Source organism: Diadema setosum, chromosome 15 (genome assembly GCF_964275005.1).
Source record: "Diadema setosum chromosome 15, eeDiaSeto1, whole genome shotgun sequence".
Taxonomy (NCBI): Eukaryota; Metazoa; Echinodermata; class Echinoidea; order Diadematoida; family Diadematidae; genus Diadema; species Diadema setosum.
In genome coordinates this window covers 15199100-15216720 of record NC_092699.1, presented here as the reverse complement: position 1 = coordinate 15216720, position 17621 = coordinate 15199100, and the positions used below count along the sequence as shown (strand labels likewise).

At 37.6% G+C, this 17621-nt stretch overlaps 1 protein-coding gene across 1 annotated transcript in view; it reads right to left on the bottom strand.

Moving 5' to 3' along the window:
- Nucleotides 1-1310: 1310 nt before the first annotated feature.
- Nucleotides 1311-17621, bottom strand: part of LOC140238556 (adipolin-like) — a 68881-nt gene continuing 52570 nt past the window's right edge. The window contains exons 3-8 of the mRNA XM_072318458.1: nt 16269-16380; nt 15917-15957; nt 12112-12276; nt 11162-11364; nt 3924-4002; nt 1311-2361 (exon numbers count right to left, since the gene is read on the bottom strand). Of these exons, the coding sequence (XP_072174559.1) occupies nt 2263-2361; nt 3924-4002; nt 11162-11364; nt 12112-12276; nt 15917-15957; nt 16269-16380 (699 nt within the window). The 3' untranslated portion in view covers nt 1311-2262. The remainder of the gene's footprint in view (nt 2362-3923; nt 4003-11161; nt 11365-12111; nt 12277-15916; nt 15958-16268; nt 16381-17621) is intronic.

Below are 17621 nucleotides of genomic sequence, written 5' to 3'. Positions count from 1 at the left end.
ATCGTATTCAATTAATCAACCTTAGTCGCATCACGTGACATTGGTATGGTCACGTGACATTGGTTCGGTCACATGACATTGGTTCGGTGACGTTCCTACCATGATGTATAATGTTATGGTAAAGAGCGACACTTGAATGGGATGAACTACGTGTATGTACATCAGCTAAACGAATGATATAAATAAACAGACACTGATGAATATACATTCATAATAAGTTATATAACAACAAATTCATACTATGTACGTTTTTTTATACTTTCAAATATACATATGATTCTACATTGATAACAGCAACATTTTTACGTACGTTACTTGTTCGCTGTGACCAAATTCACTCGAGCCACACATTCCTTTAACATCAACAAGATACTGTGTCATAGAAACCACATGATTAGCATATAGACAAAAATACTCTTTTAATCTGTTGTATAGATTTAGACAGTGAGCAACCGGTTCAGATTTCTGTTACGAAGTATAGAGCATTCTCTTTTTTTTTTCGCGCCCACAAAATCACAAGTTCTGAGCTAGCTTGTGCTTAATATGGCATGATTTTTTTTTCTTCAAGTTACGGTGACGTTTTCTTGCAAAAGGATTAACAGACTCGAGCAAAAATTATCAAACTTAGATCCAACTTAGAAAATGTCTCAGTTGTAAATACTGTCACGTATAAATTATATTTTATACTGTCTATATATTCTGTACCTGCATCACTAATAACTAATTATCAATAACTGACGATAATACAAAATTGCTCGTTTCAGTTAATTTTAAAAATAACTGGAAATTACATGGGTTTGAAATAGAAAAACGATTGATTTGAAATTAACATATAAAAACGAAAGAACTACCGACGATGGGACATTAGGCTTCTTTCAAGAATACTATTTCTTCTATTTTGATGACTTCAGATTGATCTAACATTGATAAAAAAAACAGTGGTAAAATAGAAAACAAAACATTATCATATATGAATATATATTTTAGACCATATCCTGTTTACATTATTGTCTATTCACATAGTTTTTGACTTCATCATACCAATGGTTGTGAATACAAACATGTTCATCTGATTCGTTTGTTTTTGACGAATGGTAGATATACATTATATATTTGTTTGTGTTTGATATTCTGTAGATTCTTTATAGAAAAAAACTAAGACGAATATAGAAGAGCTAAAAGAGGAAACATAAAATGTATTTCATTTTTTGATGAGGTAAGATCAGAAACGGTTTTGAATATCAAGAAAGAATTAGCGTCATTGACAGAATATCTCAATAGTTTTCATAGCTGACATACACTGCGCATGCTCATGAGACAACGTTTCACTGCGTCCATATTAACAGGAAGAAGAGTTGCTAGCATGGCGAATAACTATCATATCGCGAATCAGCAGCAAAAAGTACTGCAAGAGTTGTTCCATTGTCGGACTTTTTTCCTTTTTTTTGTCATCATCGTCGAGGTTGTTCTATAGTTTGCTCCATTTACCTCGTTGTTGTCCAAACATTTGTTACGATGTGAATTTCAGTCTCTACGTGGATACACAAAGAGCAAGGAAAAGTTTTGACGGTTTCGGACTAAAAGAACAGAAATACCGTTGCGCATAATTATGCGGCTATTTTCAGTTGCGATCGAAACAAAATGCTGTCGATGACGTTTGTACTCCTATATCTCATGCGTGCTCGTTCCGTTGACTATTTGACTTTTAAATTCGCCCCATGTCGCTACGGGAGTCTGTCCGTATAGCTGTTCCTGTTCATCAGTTTCTCTGACATCATCCAATGCTTCTCCTTTCTGCAATATGTAGTACGATAAAGATGTAACAACATTTTTAGTGCTGGTTCAAACTGAAAAGTCATTTGCGTTGGTGCTGGATCCGTGTACCTCTCTGTCAAACTTCCGAAGAAACACAATGTTGATGTACTTTATGGCAGTGTGATAACTATCGATTCCAGGAACATTGATGAACGAAGGTGAGCATGCTCGCTGTGATGACTCCCTACAAAATCGTTTAATTTTGCCCCCTCATTCAGAAAATGAGAACTCCACGTTCCGGAAGGGTCAAGGGTCAATGAACTACATTGGCACGAAGCCTCACGGGAAGCGTGCCACGGGACTAGGCGCGCCAGCTCGTTATACACCCTAATATCGTTGTCGCTGAAAATTACGATGTCCATGCAGATGGCACTCTTCGTGTTGATGATGTTACCATGGAAACGCAGAGGGAGCGCATCCACCACGCCAGGGAGATGTGGGCCGGAGCTAGACTCCCATCAGCACGCCGCTGAAATCGGACCCGACCTGTGCTTCGACTCGACGCCCCGAGCTGTTGTCCACGTACACCGAGGCGTACTGCCCCTCCTGCAAGCATGGTTAAGAGTTTGGTGTAAGATTATTCGCAATGAATGTGTAATGTCGGGAATCATCATCATCTCTCATTTCATCTCCGAACTTTTAAAGGAAAATCTCGACTGTGACTGTCGTGACCCCTCTGCCGACAGTTGCAATTGAGGTAATTGTGATTGATATCCCTAGAAACTCATTGTCTGACCATTTAATGAACAAACCCGAGATTAATGAATTTGTACGTCGTTTTATAACCCGTTCTGTGCCAGGGACTTTAGACATCGTGTACGACGTATGGCGATTAATAATAATAATAATAATAATAGATTGACTCTTATAAAGTGCTCATTCTACCTTAAAAAAAAAAGATGCTCATTGCGCTGTAGAATAGAGTACATAATGTATCACGTTACAACAGAGTATCACAGAAGATATAAGAACGATAAACAAACAAACAATATACGTACATATTACAGGTAAACAATTGTCAATTCAAATTGAAAAGGTAGGTCTTGAGGTTCTTTTTAAAACCATCAATAGAAGATGCTTGTCGAAGAGATTTTGGTAGGCTATTCCAAAGTTTTGGGCACATTTATGAAAAAGCACGATCCCCCCAATTGTGTTTGATTGATTGCTTGATTTCTATGTCAATGGACATTCAAAGCAGATTAAAAAAGAATAAAGCAAATACCGCTAGATATCGACATTGCATAATAGTTATGGCGATATCTAAGACTTTTTCTTACTTATTCATTTGTAATAGAATATATTATCATTATTATTCTTCAGAGAAAAAGAATTTATTCCCTGGTGTAAAAAAGCTGCCGATGTAACAATAGGCTCGTTGCTATGACAACCATTTCCTATTATTGTCGAAGCTAGCGTATAGCTATATTTTTACAAACGACTTAAGTAATCTATATTTAATATAAATGCTGTAAGAAAATAATAAAACAAACTTGAATAATATATTGCTTACTCATCAATTATCTAGGGATCCACGTCCTACAAGCTTAGCTTTTTTGTGGATCGCTATTTTCCAAAATTGAAGTTATTTTCTGAAAGCTCGCGAAGTATACATGTATACGCATCGTTCCTTCTGATTATTGTACATATGTTGATGTATATAATTTATTTCGTATATTACATGAACCTTTTGTAAAAGTGTAGACAATATCATTTTATGATATGTATACTTTGCATTACGTTTTGATTTTCTTTGATTGGAAATAAACTATGATTGAACTTGAACTTGAACCATTGATACCATCTGCGAACCTCTCTGGGTGCTGTTCGTTATTCCGAAGGTTCGCTATTCCGAAGGTTCGTTATTCCGAAGGGTCGTTAATCCGAAACACGCAAATTCCCTATACCTAGAGGTTCGTTAATCCGAAAATGAAAAAGGGTTCGTTAATCCGAAAATATGTGGCGTTATTCCGAAGGTTCGTTACTCCGAAGATTGGTTAATCCGATAATGAAATTCGGAACAATGAACCTTCGGAATAACGAATCTTAGGAATAAAGAGCCTTCGGAATAACGAACTTTCGGAATAACGAGCTGTAACCATTTCTCTTACCTCTAATCTGAGGAGCCCGGACAACGCTACGGTGAAGACTCGACTGTTGCTCTCCATTCCCGAAACGAACTCGAGTGACCTGAATTGCCAAAGAAGAAAAAGAAAAAAAGGTATTGAGGAGCATATTCTCAGTTCAAGACTTCTTTCTCTCTCGATTGATCGTTTGTACAATTAATTTCTTGTATCAAACATGACATGGGTTACAAAATAAATGACAATGTTCTTGACTCATGAGATTTGAATAAGATACAACACTTTCGTTTGATGTCAAGATAAAAGTGATTTACGTACTGAGCTGTCCTGTAAGGCATCATCATTTCAGAGGCGATGTTCCAGATAATTTCAGAATCATTATTGCCAAAAAAAAAAAGGAAGAAGAATATACAGGAAAACATATTTGTACCTACAAAACACAAAAATATTGCATTCATCCAAGCAGCACATGTTTTAAGCCGGATAGTCTCCAGCAGTAAAGTATCCCTTTCAGCATGGAGAAAAGGGATTTGAGTTAGCAATCCAGGGTACAGAAAGAAAGTTCAACTCTGCAATTTATAACTCAAAGACATTACAATTGATCACACTTGTCTTGATGATACTTGATTATACTTGTATAACTTGTGTTGTATGAATGTAACTATTTTAGCTGTAATTCCTGGGATCAGCCATAGAAAGGCCAATGGTCTATGTTGATCCCCATCAAACTGATATAAATGTTTTCATGTTGTGTTTTGTTTCAATAGTCAAATTGTTACACAGGTTGTACATATTTTGTTCGTATTGATGTTTCCAATGCTCTATGTATAATTCTTGTAATTCTTTGTAAATGCTTTTTATCGGTGTGTGGAAATAAATGAAATGAAATGAAATGAAATGAAATGAAATGAAATGAAATACTATCGTGTTCGGACTGGAAAATCAGGGGGGAAATGGTAACTCAGTGTAGCATTACAACATGATATGTATATAGTTGAAATTCAGAAAACTATATTGCACTGTCCAAAATAGAAGAGGGAGGGTACTTGTACATACGTATGATTACCCACAAACACCTTGGCCCGAATTCACGAAGGTGGTACAAATGAAACCATGGTTTAAACCATGGACAAAAACCATGGAGCGCCAAGTCTCGCACGGAATATTTCGTTATACGAAATTGGTCATTTCGTCGACAAAATGACCGTTTTGTTAAACAAAATTATCATTTCGTGGACGAAATGTTCATTTAGTTACAAAATGTTGTCATTTTGTTACATAATAATAATTTCATCGACGAAATGACTGATTTCGTAACGAAATATTCCATGCGACACTTGGCACTCCATGGTTTTTGTCCATGGTTTAAACCATAGTTTCATTTGTACCACCTTCGTGAATTCGGGCCTTCATGTTTAGAGTGACGTCAGCAGCGAGACAAAATTCATGTTGTCACAGCAACAAATCTAACTAATGAACAAAACCATTCAGTTCTACCACCACGCATTTTCAAGATGAGCTCTATTTTGAATTTGGGTGGTGAAAGGTAAACACGCAGTTCTCGGAATCCTCACAAATTCCCGCGAAAATAGCACAAATCAAATGATGTTTGACAAGAAAGGAATGAAGTGTTGTTAAAGCTGGATGTTTGAAGAAGGGGCGATCCTTCTCTCTTTAAATGGCAGATGGGTGTCTAATTGTACGGATGCTTCCTGGCCGGAATCCTTTCATGCACAAAGACGCCAGCAAAGCGCATAATGAATCCTACTGAAGAAGGAAAGATGGCTTTAGAAAATGATAATCCCCTTATCTGGGAATCCAAGGCGATTTTAGAGAAGGTGTTTCTAAGGTGGAAACGGTATAAAAGGGCCAGGTAAATCGCGAAGACTGATGCGATTGGACATATACACACTATAAAAGCAGCCATATCAGTGAGGTCAGCACCAACCCGCTATAAACGTATATCCCTGCGGTGACGGTTCCCGTAACATCTCAACCGGGAACACTTTTGTGCGGCCCTGCTTTGTGGTTCCAGCTGCATTTTCATTTTATTTAACGTGAGATGGGCATCGTATTACAAAGTGCAATGTATCTCCATGCTAACATGCTCGAAAAAAAAAAGTACATGATTGCTTTCCGTACTAAAAAGCGGTTGACAGAAAAAAAGGACTAAAAGAAAGACGGCCCAAAACAAAGCGAGGGGAAAAAAAAAAGTTTCTTGTCGAGCTAGGATGACATCAATAGTCAATGAAGACCAAAACGATCAAAGGACGAATGCGCATTAAACATTACATTACCTTGTGGTTTCTGGAATGGGAGAGATACTAATACTTAGTTATATCACGAATAACGCAGCACTCTCTTAACTTTAATGACTGTATACCTGAACAGTCATTTCGAATATATGACACTGGTGTATACTAGTGTCTGTTTACATGTGGGCTAGTGTGTCTGCGTGTGTGTGTGTGTGTGTGTGTGTGTGTGTGTGTGTGTGTGTGTGTGACTTGATTTTTTAAAAGCACAAATCCATAGGGCATACTGCAGATGTCCTTCTATATTATTAAATGAATATGGAGCAGGTTCATTCCTTTAATTTATATCAACTTTCGCTGAACGATGATTTTTTTTCCTTTTTTTTTTTGCTTATATTCACACTGTGTAAAGTCAAAATTACGACATGCAGGCGTATTATCTCGTAACAATGGGTTAACGGCCTTGCTATTAAGAAAACGCCCACTGGGCACCCTTTCTTCTTAAAAAAACAACAACTAGAAGATGGAAATTATTTCTTTTCGTGATTTGGATTTCTTCGATGGAAGTAAAGTAAAGTAATAAAAAAAAACTCCTATCTTTTGAAAGCTTTAGAGAGACAGACAGACGGATAGACAGACAAGCAGAGACACAGATGAATAGATAAAAGAGAGAGGAGAGATAGAGGGAGTCTTGAAATAGACAAGTCCCCCTTTGTATACCCTAGGTCATTATTTCCCCGTTAGGCTTCAGCTAATGGCACCAAAAATAAAGACCTAGAATGCATTATTTCGATTTGCTCTCTGACTTGTGGTTAAGCCACATTTATCATGAGTCTGCTCTTTTTATTCGCCTCCTAATTCTTATCCTCTCTCTCACTGATCTATCAAACTATGGACGAGTTGTCAGATTCTATACCGGCAGATTTTTGGTGCTTCTTGTTTTGAGTCGGGCCAAATCTAGCGTGAAATTTTGGTAAGGTGATCGGTATGAGGTCAGGAGAATGAGGAGCCTTACCTTCTTGACTGAAAAGGCAAAGAAGTTGTTTGGAAACAACCTTGATTTTATTTGATATTAGTGAGAAGAGGGTAGCCTCTTTAGAACATGTCGTGTTGGCTGGAGGGGGGGGGGGGGGGAGTTGAAAGGGGGGGGGGAGGGGAGGACGGCCGGGGGGGGGGGGGGAAGGACTTTGAATGGAGCAAACTCTATCAAAATGTGCTGATGGTTGTTGTCAAGACATACTGCTAGAAGCTAACCCTTCGAAATCAAATATGCTGTTCTTTACAGAATGGGGCACCCATTCGTATTTCCTCTTCACATAATCTTTGGGTAGAAAAGAACAGTGTCTGGATGCGCAAAACAAACAAACAAACAAACAGATAAACAAACAAATAAACAAACGCAATCATGGAAACCTTTTAATCAAAAGCACAATAAATTCATGTAAACAAAAAATGGCAGAAACAAGAAAACAAACAAATCTTACACAATAATGGATATCGAGTGAATAAATGAGATGTTGTGTAATTATAGAGTATCAATGTCTGAGCGTAAATCGATGTTAAGAGTGATTTTCATATTTGTATTTTGTACAGTGTTTTCATATACAAATTAATGTATCGACAGAAAATTGACGAAAATAAAATAGTCCAAGGAAGATCGACACTAGTTGAACGCTTTCCAAAGTTCACTCTTTATTTGGAAGGAATATCTCAAGTGGTCTGTGACAAGAATTGAGATCTTGTCAGGTATCGAAGCCAAAATCCATTTTCAAAATTGTGGCCGGTTTATTATAAGTAGCGCAACGAACGTGATGGAACAGCGCAAAACGCACACAATGCAAAACTTTTATTTCGGTAGCGGTATGATTTTGTTTTTCTCTGTCACTCGTCTATTATCATATTTATATATTCAGCTTCCCTGTAAGAGCTGTGGAATTTGTCTTGTGTCTGAAAAACTGTGGGTGGTCATTAACCGAACTTTTTCTGTCCGTAGGAATTTACAAAAAAAAAATAAGAGAAAGAACAACTAAATGTTTTCTTTTCTTCAGAAAACTGTGTGAGAGTTCAAGAGCTAAGACAGGAGCACATGAACTGCTCATTCTTTGAAAAACATGTTATAATGTTACAGTCCAGGCTACATTGAAGTCTTTGATTCTTCTCCTAAACTGGCACGTTTAGGGCCTAAAAATGATACAATTTGGGGTGCACTTTGGAGCAAAATTTACGAGTGACGTCAGTGCCACGCCAAAACGAAACGCTGCGAAGAGAAAATGGACAAATAAACACTCGTCTATCATTACAAGTACTCATTCAAGACCGAACATTTCCAGTAGCTGCCGAGTTCCGGAAAACAGATCAAAAGCAACATCCCTGTTTGCTTTTTATATCTAGAAGGTATCACTTATATCCTTTCGAGAGGAGTATTGATATTTATTGATATTTATTGCAGTTGGGCTGGACTATTTGTCTCTCGATGTGAAAGCACGTTCAGCCTATCATCGCAATGATTACATGCTAGTCGACCTGATTTTGCACTGTCTCAGTACGAGTTTGTCGTCGTATAAACATATTTAAAAGTAGTGCCCACGGGACAGCCGGTCTCCGCTATAGTCATGATAGTATGTCGAGCCTTGCATAATGTAATATATGACATTCTATCTTTGAACGAGTTCATTGTTGTTCTAATGAGGGTCACATTTTCCCCAGTGAGGGAAATAATGACAGGGCAATATCACGCCCGTTGTCTACAAAACATCTTAATAAATATTCCAAATATAAGGGAGAAGGAGGGGACAAATGATCGGGCAATCAGCATAATATGATATTAATGGTCTACATGAATACTGGTCGGCGATTGGTGATTATGCAATCACGTGACTAATGCTGCAAGAATTGAAAATGTTAAAACTCGAGTAGTGACGTCACATCAAGTAATGTAATTTCAGAATTTGACTGGCAGCCGACGGGGCTACAATAAAATGAAGCATATTTATGTAGACCATTATGATATAAGAAAATATTGCCTCGTCTACCGTGGGTTGATGATCCCTTGGGGTTTCTATTATTTTCCCCTTGAGACAGTATTCTTCCTCAGTGCTGTACGCTTCAGGAAATTATAATCTCATGGGGAAAACAGAACTCCCATGGTTTATGTCAACATCATATCTCTAAAAAGGCAGTATCTGTTTTATATACGGTCCGGTCTGTGGCGAATTCTTCTTTCGGAGTACTGCCCAACGTTCCCCAAGGAACCAACCGCTCAGGTGTGTTTAATAGTGCTCATGAGATGATGTTCGCACAGGAGTGAAACACTGATTTTGATTGCTTTGCTCAATGAAATGATTATGAGCCGCTGTTTTGAAGATATCTGAAGCTTTGTCCTGCTTATGGATTGATGTCATTGAGTTAGGCAGTTGGTTATATTCTGGTATTCTGGAATTAATGAGAATTTAGTGCAATTTATATTTGCTGGTATGGGGATATTACTGCTTGGTGTAAAGGTGTGTCTGAGGTTTCTTGCAACAGGGCCAAAAGAGACTGCACCGGAATTGCAAGGCGACCCGCCATTGTTTTGTGAAATTTCCTGAGCCGGCCCATATTTCGTCTTTGTTCTAATAGTTCCCAAAATTGTTCGTTGTAGCTTAAGTGTATTTATGAAAAACTTACTTGTGAATTTCATGGAATCATAGTCTCTACAAGGGTACTCGTTAACAGCATGAATGTCGACAGTTCGTGACATCTAACTTAAAGTCGTAAACCCGTGTCTTTACAAAATCCCTTTCTTCAAAGCATGCTTTTATAGTTGGTTGTTGGAATCAGTTCAGGTGGAAATGTGACAAGTTGTATAACCGCAAAAAAAAAAAAAAAAAAAAAAAAAAAAAAAGGGAAAAAAAATAAAGAGCGTGCGGGGGAGATATGCCAAACATCGGAATTTCTGAAAATATTTCACCTGTTCCTATTCGTATACAGTTTCAAAGAAGTCCTAAAGAGTTTGTGTTATGATTAGAGTAAAACTGAATTGTTCGGGCATTGCAGGGCTGCGTATAGCGGAGGAGGAGTTCTTCACACGTACTGGACAATGGACTGCCATATACGGAGGGTAATATTTAACACGTCCCTTTGTTTCGCGCGCCAAAATGGCTTTCATTCATCGGTGACAAACGAGCTGTCCGTAACGACGGGAGACCATGGGAACGCAGCAGATATGGAAAACACAAGCACGATTTTTATTTCTTTCTTCTTTTTTTTTTTCTTCTTCGTAAAGCAATGTAACCTTACATTGTCGAGAAAGGTTATGAACTTTGAAACAAACACGTGCGTAAAATTTTCAAAACAATGTCTTGTTTTGTTCTCTCGAAGGTGAAGCATTGCGAACTGCGCGTGTTATTGATTTCAGGAGAAAAGCAGTATTTTTCCAGAAAAAAAACAAGTTTTTTTCTCGATATATATTCACGAAAACATAAAGTCAAGAATTCAGTTTCTGTTGGGACAAGTAAAATTCCTTGTGTATAATACTTGAAAGAGGTTCCTAAAGCTAGAGTTCACAAACTTTTTGATATGGTAACATCACCTCAATTGGTAATGCCTCGAGTTCAAGACTTTAACCCGGATCAACATAAATATATATTTTTCTCTTTTCTTGAAGCCGAAGAATATAGTGATATTGATATTGATGATGGCACTGATTATAATGATGGCAATATAATGATGACAATGAGAATGATAACAACGATAATAACAGCAGTAGTGGTAGTAGCAGTGGTGGTGTCTGGTGATAGTAGTGGTGGTGATGGTGATAGTAGTGGTGGCGATGGTGGTAGTATACATAATGGTGGTGATAGGAGTGACGGGAGTGGTGATAGTAGTGGTGGTGATGGTGGTAGTAGTGGTAGTGGAAGTATAGTGGTGGTGGTGGTAGTAGCAGTAGTAGTGGTATCCATGTACACCTGGAGCAGTAGTGATAGTAGCATAAGTAGTGATAGTGTAACCAATCAACCATCCTGTTGTACTCACGTGTGTCTCTGACACATGGAGTTGATGCAGATAAGCACCCTGACGTTGTCCCGTGGCTTTATCGTGCGTTCCTTCACTTCGGACAGTCGCTGTGCTACATGCAGGTTGGCTGCCAGCTGGTAGATAGCAGTGCGCGGCGCCGTGAATCGCCCGGATCGAACGTCCAGACCACGCCCCCTCTCAAAGGACCCTGTATCCAAAGGCTGGAAGAAAGATTAGAGTTCGTTATTCCAAAGGTTTGCTAATCCGAAAATGAGATAAGATTCGGTAATCAGAAGGGTTTTTTTTTTTCCCCCGAAGGTTGGCTATTATAGTCCGACAAATGAAATAAGAATCAAAAGGTTCCGTATAATCTGTAAATGAAAATAAAGTTCGTAGTTCCGGAGGTTCGTTGCTCTGAAATTGAAAAAAAAAAGGGTTTGTTGATCAGAAAGTTAACTTATCCGAAACTAAAGTAAGATTTGTTAATCAGAAGGTTCGTTATCCCAAGGTTCGTTAATCCGAAAATAAAATAAGATTCGGTATTTCGAAGGATTATAGGGCGCTAAGAAGACACTTTCGTTTGATATGACTGTAGAGACAATCAATACATATTCACAGATTTAACGATTTCGTTTCGAGAACGCTCAAGGTACATTAAAGGACTCGCACGGGTTGCTTGCAATTTTGGAAAGGCGTTTCGGGATTGCAACCTGCATGAGTTACGTGCGCAAAATTCTGATGGTGATGGGCGCTCGGAAGTGGCATACTATGGAATCTTGTAATGCTGTCAGAAGCGTTTACGCGTTACGCGTAATCGCTTCTTCGAGGGCGCCTTTTACACTTCCGCTTTGATCGTCTGCAGAGATTAGCACATGCAGAAAGGGCGTTAAAGAGAGAGCAAAATTAACAACATGGGAAACAAGAACAAAAATGAGAGTGGGTAAATAACGGATACTGCTTGAGCTTACCGTCCTGAAATTGTCGATTTCTATTAAACTTTTCCCGGGGATTTTGATATCTTTGCTGAGCTTACAGTGGAACGCGACAGGTAGCGTTGGGAGGAGCGTTAACTCCTCCACTGCGGGAACATGTAGGTCGGTTCCGCGCGTGATGTTTACCAAACAACTTGGACACTGTGGACAGATAGAGATAGAGATGACAAACTTGATTAAGCCTTTCACAGTCGTTAAAGTTGATTTAAGAAGTCATTGTGCCCCTGCATAATTTGAAGCATCTCTCGATCTCATAGATAGGTTGATAAAAATTACGAAAACTAATGAACATAAAGATCATAAATATTATACACACAACGACATAATAATTAAGAAAATAAAAACACGAAAATTACCCGATTGAAAACAGAAAAGTATTTCTAAAAATTAAAAAAAAAGAAATGTGCTCAGATATATGTATGTATATACATATATACTCTTATATATATGTATATATATATATATATATATATATAATATAAATTGTAAAATAAGAAAGCATATCTCTGTTTTGAAATAATTAGTCATGATCTTCGGCATCAATGAGGCGAAAGGCATGAATTTTGCTACTCATATCCTACGTGATTGGAAAGTCATAAAAACAACTCGATCTAATCAGAAACTGCCAGTTCGGGGTCAGTGTCCTTTCGTTATGTTGGATACGATCCAAGACGACCCGAGATGACTTAGGATTTGTTTTTATACTCGACCACTGAAACTACCCCTTTTTTGAGCTTTCAATCTCTTCAGCAATTTTCGAAGAATTATTATGTCATGATCCTTTAAGATCATGATGTAATGGCGAAAGGTTGTCACACGATGAAAGTGATTTTTTTTTTCTACTTACGTGAACTTATGCGAATTTTCCTATTTGTCTGTCCCCTTTCTCTCCCTATCTTTAAACTAGCCCCTGACAATACGCTTGAGTTTTAATCCCCACCGCAAGATCCAAAGAATCATTCTGAAGTTGTGTTTTGATCCTTTAAGACGATGTATATGGCAAAGAATGGCACAAGATAAAAAAAAAGATGACTTACTTTAAATGTGAACTTTAACTTTTTTATTTCATTGTTTCCTCTCCCTCCTTTTCTCTCTCTCTCTCTCACACACACACACACACACACCCACACCCACACAACTAATACCACCTCATGAAATTATCAAGATTTAAACGTCCCCAGCGATTTTCAAAGAATCATTCTAAACTGTTAAAGTCATGCTATAAATCCTTCAAGATTGATATAATGGCGAAGGAAGTCACATGACAAAATTGATGATTGACTTTTTGTTCGAACTTTAATTTTTCTCAGTCTCCCTCTGTCTCTGTCTCTCTCTCTCTCTTTCCCTTTCTCTCTAACTGCCCCTCTGCACATGTTTGATATCTTAATCACACCAGCAATTTTCCAAGAATCATTCAAAAGTCATGCTATAATCCTTTAAGATGATGATATCTATGACGGCCAAAGGTTGCCACATGACGTTCAGATATTGATTGGGGGCGCTGTGGATAGTGGATAAGACTCCCGACTCCCGATCGAAGGACCCGAGTTCGAATCCCGCCCAGTGCTTACGTCCTTGGACAAGATGTTTTTACCCACTGTGTCCCTCTCGACCCAGGTGCATAAATGGATATAAATGGGTACTGGCAACGCTAGGGTAATAATAATAGCAGGGCCCTCTGGTAGAGCAGTGGCAACACTGAAGAGGCTACCCTGGGTAAATTATTATTATTATCATTGATCAATTCCTTATTTGTAAATTTTATCTTTTCTATTTCAATGTCTTCTCTCTCTCTCTCTCTATCTCTCTCTCTCTCTCTCTCCCTCTTTCTCTGTACTTTACCTTGTCCTTAAAAAATGACAAGGGCAAACTATTCACATCCTTGGTCCTGCAAGCGTTACTTTTTACTGGAACACTAATTTCCATCGCCATATTTATTTAATTACTCTTTACATTGGCAAATCGTGCATTGTTCTTTTTTTTTTTCTTTTTTTTTGCTATAACACCACTCTCACACATATCTTGTATTATTAAATGACTTCTCCATCCAAAATGTTTATAAGTTGAGTTGATATTGGTAACATCTTGTATGACGTACAAGTGCACGCACGCTTGTCCAGGTGCACTTGCGTGCGTGCAGAGTATTCCCTCCACACACAGTTGTATTTATCCGCCATGAATGTACCCTTGAGAATAATTTCAATTGATTTTGTGCTATGTAAATGCTTTTTGCATAAATACTGAACTTATTTTGTGTCACATTACATTGGCATTGATGGATGTTGTAAACACAACACTGTATGATTTGTGTGCGATGGAAACCCAATAAATGAAATGAAATGAAATGAAATGTATTTCCTTTTAATGATGGAAAGAATAAATAATTGAGTTGAATTAAATTGAATTGATTTGTATTGTATTGTACTGTATTGAATTGTATCGAATTGAACTGTATTGTTTTTCCTTTTATTGACGGAAAGAATTAATAACTGAGTTGAATTGAATTGATATTGTGTTGTATTGTATTGTATTGTATTGTATTGTATTGTATTGTATTGTATTGAATTGTATCGAATTGAATTGAATTGAATTGAATTGAATTGAAATGAATTAAATGCTGCCAAAGGGGGTGGGGGGGGGGGGGGAGAGATAGTGGTTCCCGTAAACAGGTGGTCTTTACTGACATGAACTCCTGAAGCAGAATTGTCTACCATAAAGTCCACTGTTTTGAAATAATCCGTCATGACCTCCGGCATTTGCTATGCCGTTGTTTTTGCCAAATCATTACTTTTCATTAGAATTAAAATGATATGAAATTATTGAATATTTGGTCAAACAATAATGACCACTGTATATACACGGTGAGGGGGATTCATTTAAAATTTTGGTGTGGATGTCGTCTCAGCCCCAACAAGAATTTTATTCATCTCTTTCATGCGGAAGCCTAGATGGGTCGTGTAATCCTCAGACATGGCAATCCGACGGGGGGTATAGTAAGAATGTCTCCTAGCTTCCGTTTTTCCCCTCATCAATCGATCAGGATTTTCTTCAAGGTCGGGCGTTAGTCATTTTGTGTTTTTACTTTCCTTCTTTTGATATCTATGCGATTGACTAGCTCTGATTTGATAGTAAAAAAGAGGGAATTCTTTGAGCCTTTCGGGACATTGACTGATCACGCCTGATCCGACTTTCTTCTTACCACGATTTGGACAGCCTTTTATCCCCCGTGTACATTGAGTGCCAATTTTGGTCTGCATGTGAATCTAGCTATTCTTCAGGAACAGGTTGGTGATTTGACAGAAAGGGTTCGAATCGAAAATTGATTGCTTCTAACATTTTGCTGGCACAAAATTCACTCACGTCATATACTTGACGCTATACTACCCATACAGGCCACAGTATACTTTTAGTTCAGCGAATGATCAAGCAGAGGTGAGCATGAACACTTTAATTGATTTGCAGGGAAGCGAAACACGTCATTTTGTGATAAAAACAATCAAGAGCCAAATACCGCCGCCTACTAATTGTGACAGACGTAATTGCCAACGTATGACCTTCTCCCGTCTTCGAGATTTTTGATGAAGCTTCTAGCTCGATATTTGAAGGAAATCTTAACGATGAATGGCGATCTATGCGTATACAATAAGTAACCATAATATTACACATTATAATTATATAATGCATTCATATATATATATATATATATATATATATATATATATATATATATATATATATTGTGATATCTTACAAGAGATATTTAAATTGGTCATATACTCACACTTTCACCTATGATTATCTGCGCTCTTCTCTCGGCTGCCTCTACAATAGCGGGTTACGGAAGAGAAATGATACATATACAATCAAAATGGTACAGAACGTATCATATGTATCTTTGTATCCTGGTACTATTTAACTAGATGTAGTTGAGCCTTGAGGTAAAATAGATACTGTAGTTAATCGGTGAAACATGTTCATCATATGGAGCATACTCTTGACATGTTGTAATAAAAAAAAAAGAATATGGAACATATTACATTCTGCATCAATATAAGTACACACATCACTAACGATGCGTCAGATTTCAGCATGATTATCACTTTATCTTCAACAGAACTGTTCAAGGGTCTTACCTCTAATGAGTACCCTGAATTCCGTCAGGAGCTCTTGTTTGGTAATCTGGGCACCAGGTGGACCCGGGGGCCCCCTGGGCCCAGGAGGCCCTGCTGGACCTTCCGCAACAGGCTGCAGGAAGGGCAAAGACATGTGAAAATGGTGATGATAGTGAACTCAGGTAATTTCATATAGATTGCATGTCTTTTACTTGATATAAGGTAACAGCAAGCAAGTTGTCCTTTTAAAAATGCTATGAACGTCTCAAACACAAACGTACAGAGACATTCATACACACACAAAAGTTGATCATTTTAATTACTAAGTTCAATCTCCAATATCTAAAAAAACAGAAAACAAAGTACGAGTCATAATATTGATAACATCATTAATTAGACTGAATATCGATCTCCTCACAAGGTTTCAATTGGACTAAGCATACATCTTTAAATATTGATTTTCTATTATTACTTGATTTTACGATTTTACATGAAATCAATACGAATGACCACGTATCCTAAAGTTTTGTCAAATTATTTTAGTCTTGTACACTGTAATAGTCTCGCAACGATGACTTTTGTGGAGAAACATCTATTAAGAATCAAAACCATGTTCGCGCGCTCTAATCTGTGGACTTGCCAACTTCGATTATTTTGGGCAAAACCTGACACAATAACTGATCGATAATTTGCAATTTGCCACAATACATTGAAAGCCTCATGATAGCAATAGTATAGTTATGACATTAAGCGCAGCAAAGCTTGCAACCTTCTCTGCTCTCTTGCTTTACTGCATTTCTTGCATAAACATTAAATTCAATAAAAAGTTACATACCTCTGACAAAAAGAATGTTTTCCTAAAAAGCGCTCACGCTGTACGGTCTCAGAATAATTGACACACAGGAGGTTTAACACCATGACACACAAAGCAATTTCGTTGTTGTTGTTGTTGTTGTTGTTGTTTTGCGAACAAACCAATCGAAAGATGTGAGGTGATGACATCCTTCTGTCAATTTGCGCGTATTTAGTGAATATTAAAGAATTCATCAATTCCTTATCTGTAATTTGACACACAAAGTCATTTCGTTGTTGTTGGTGTTGTTGTTGTTGTTTTGCGAACAAACCAATCGAAAGATGTGAGGTGATGACATCCTTTTGTCAATTTGCGCGTATTTAGTGAATATTAAAGAATTCATCAATTCCTTATCTGTAATTTCTCGTGTCCGAATATGATGGAGCTTTCAATCACCAATTTGTTTTCACTCTATTTATAAGCCAACCTGCATATGCTGTAGAATCAAACTTTCATGTTTCATGTACCGTTGCTATCTCAAAATATATTTCCGGTATAAGTCGCCTCCATTCATCGCTTCT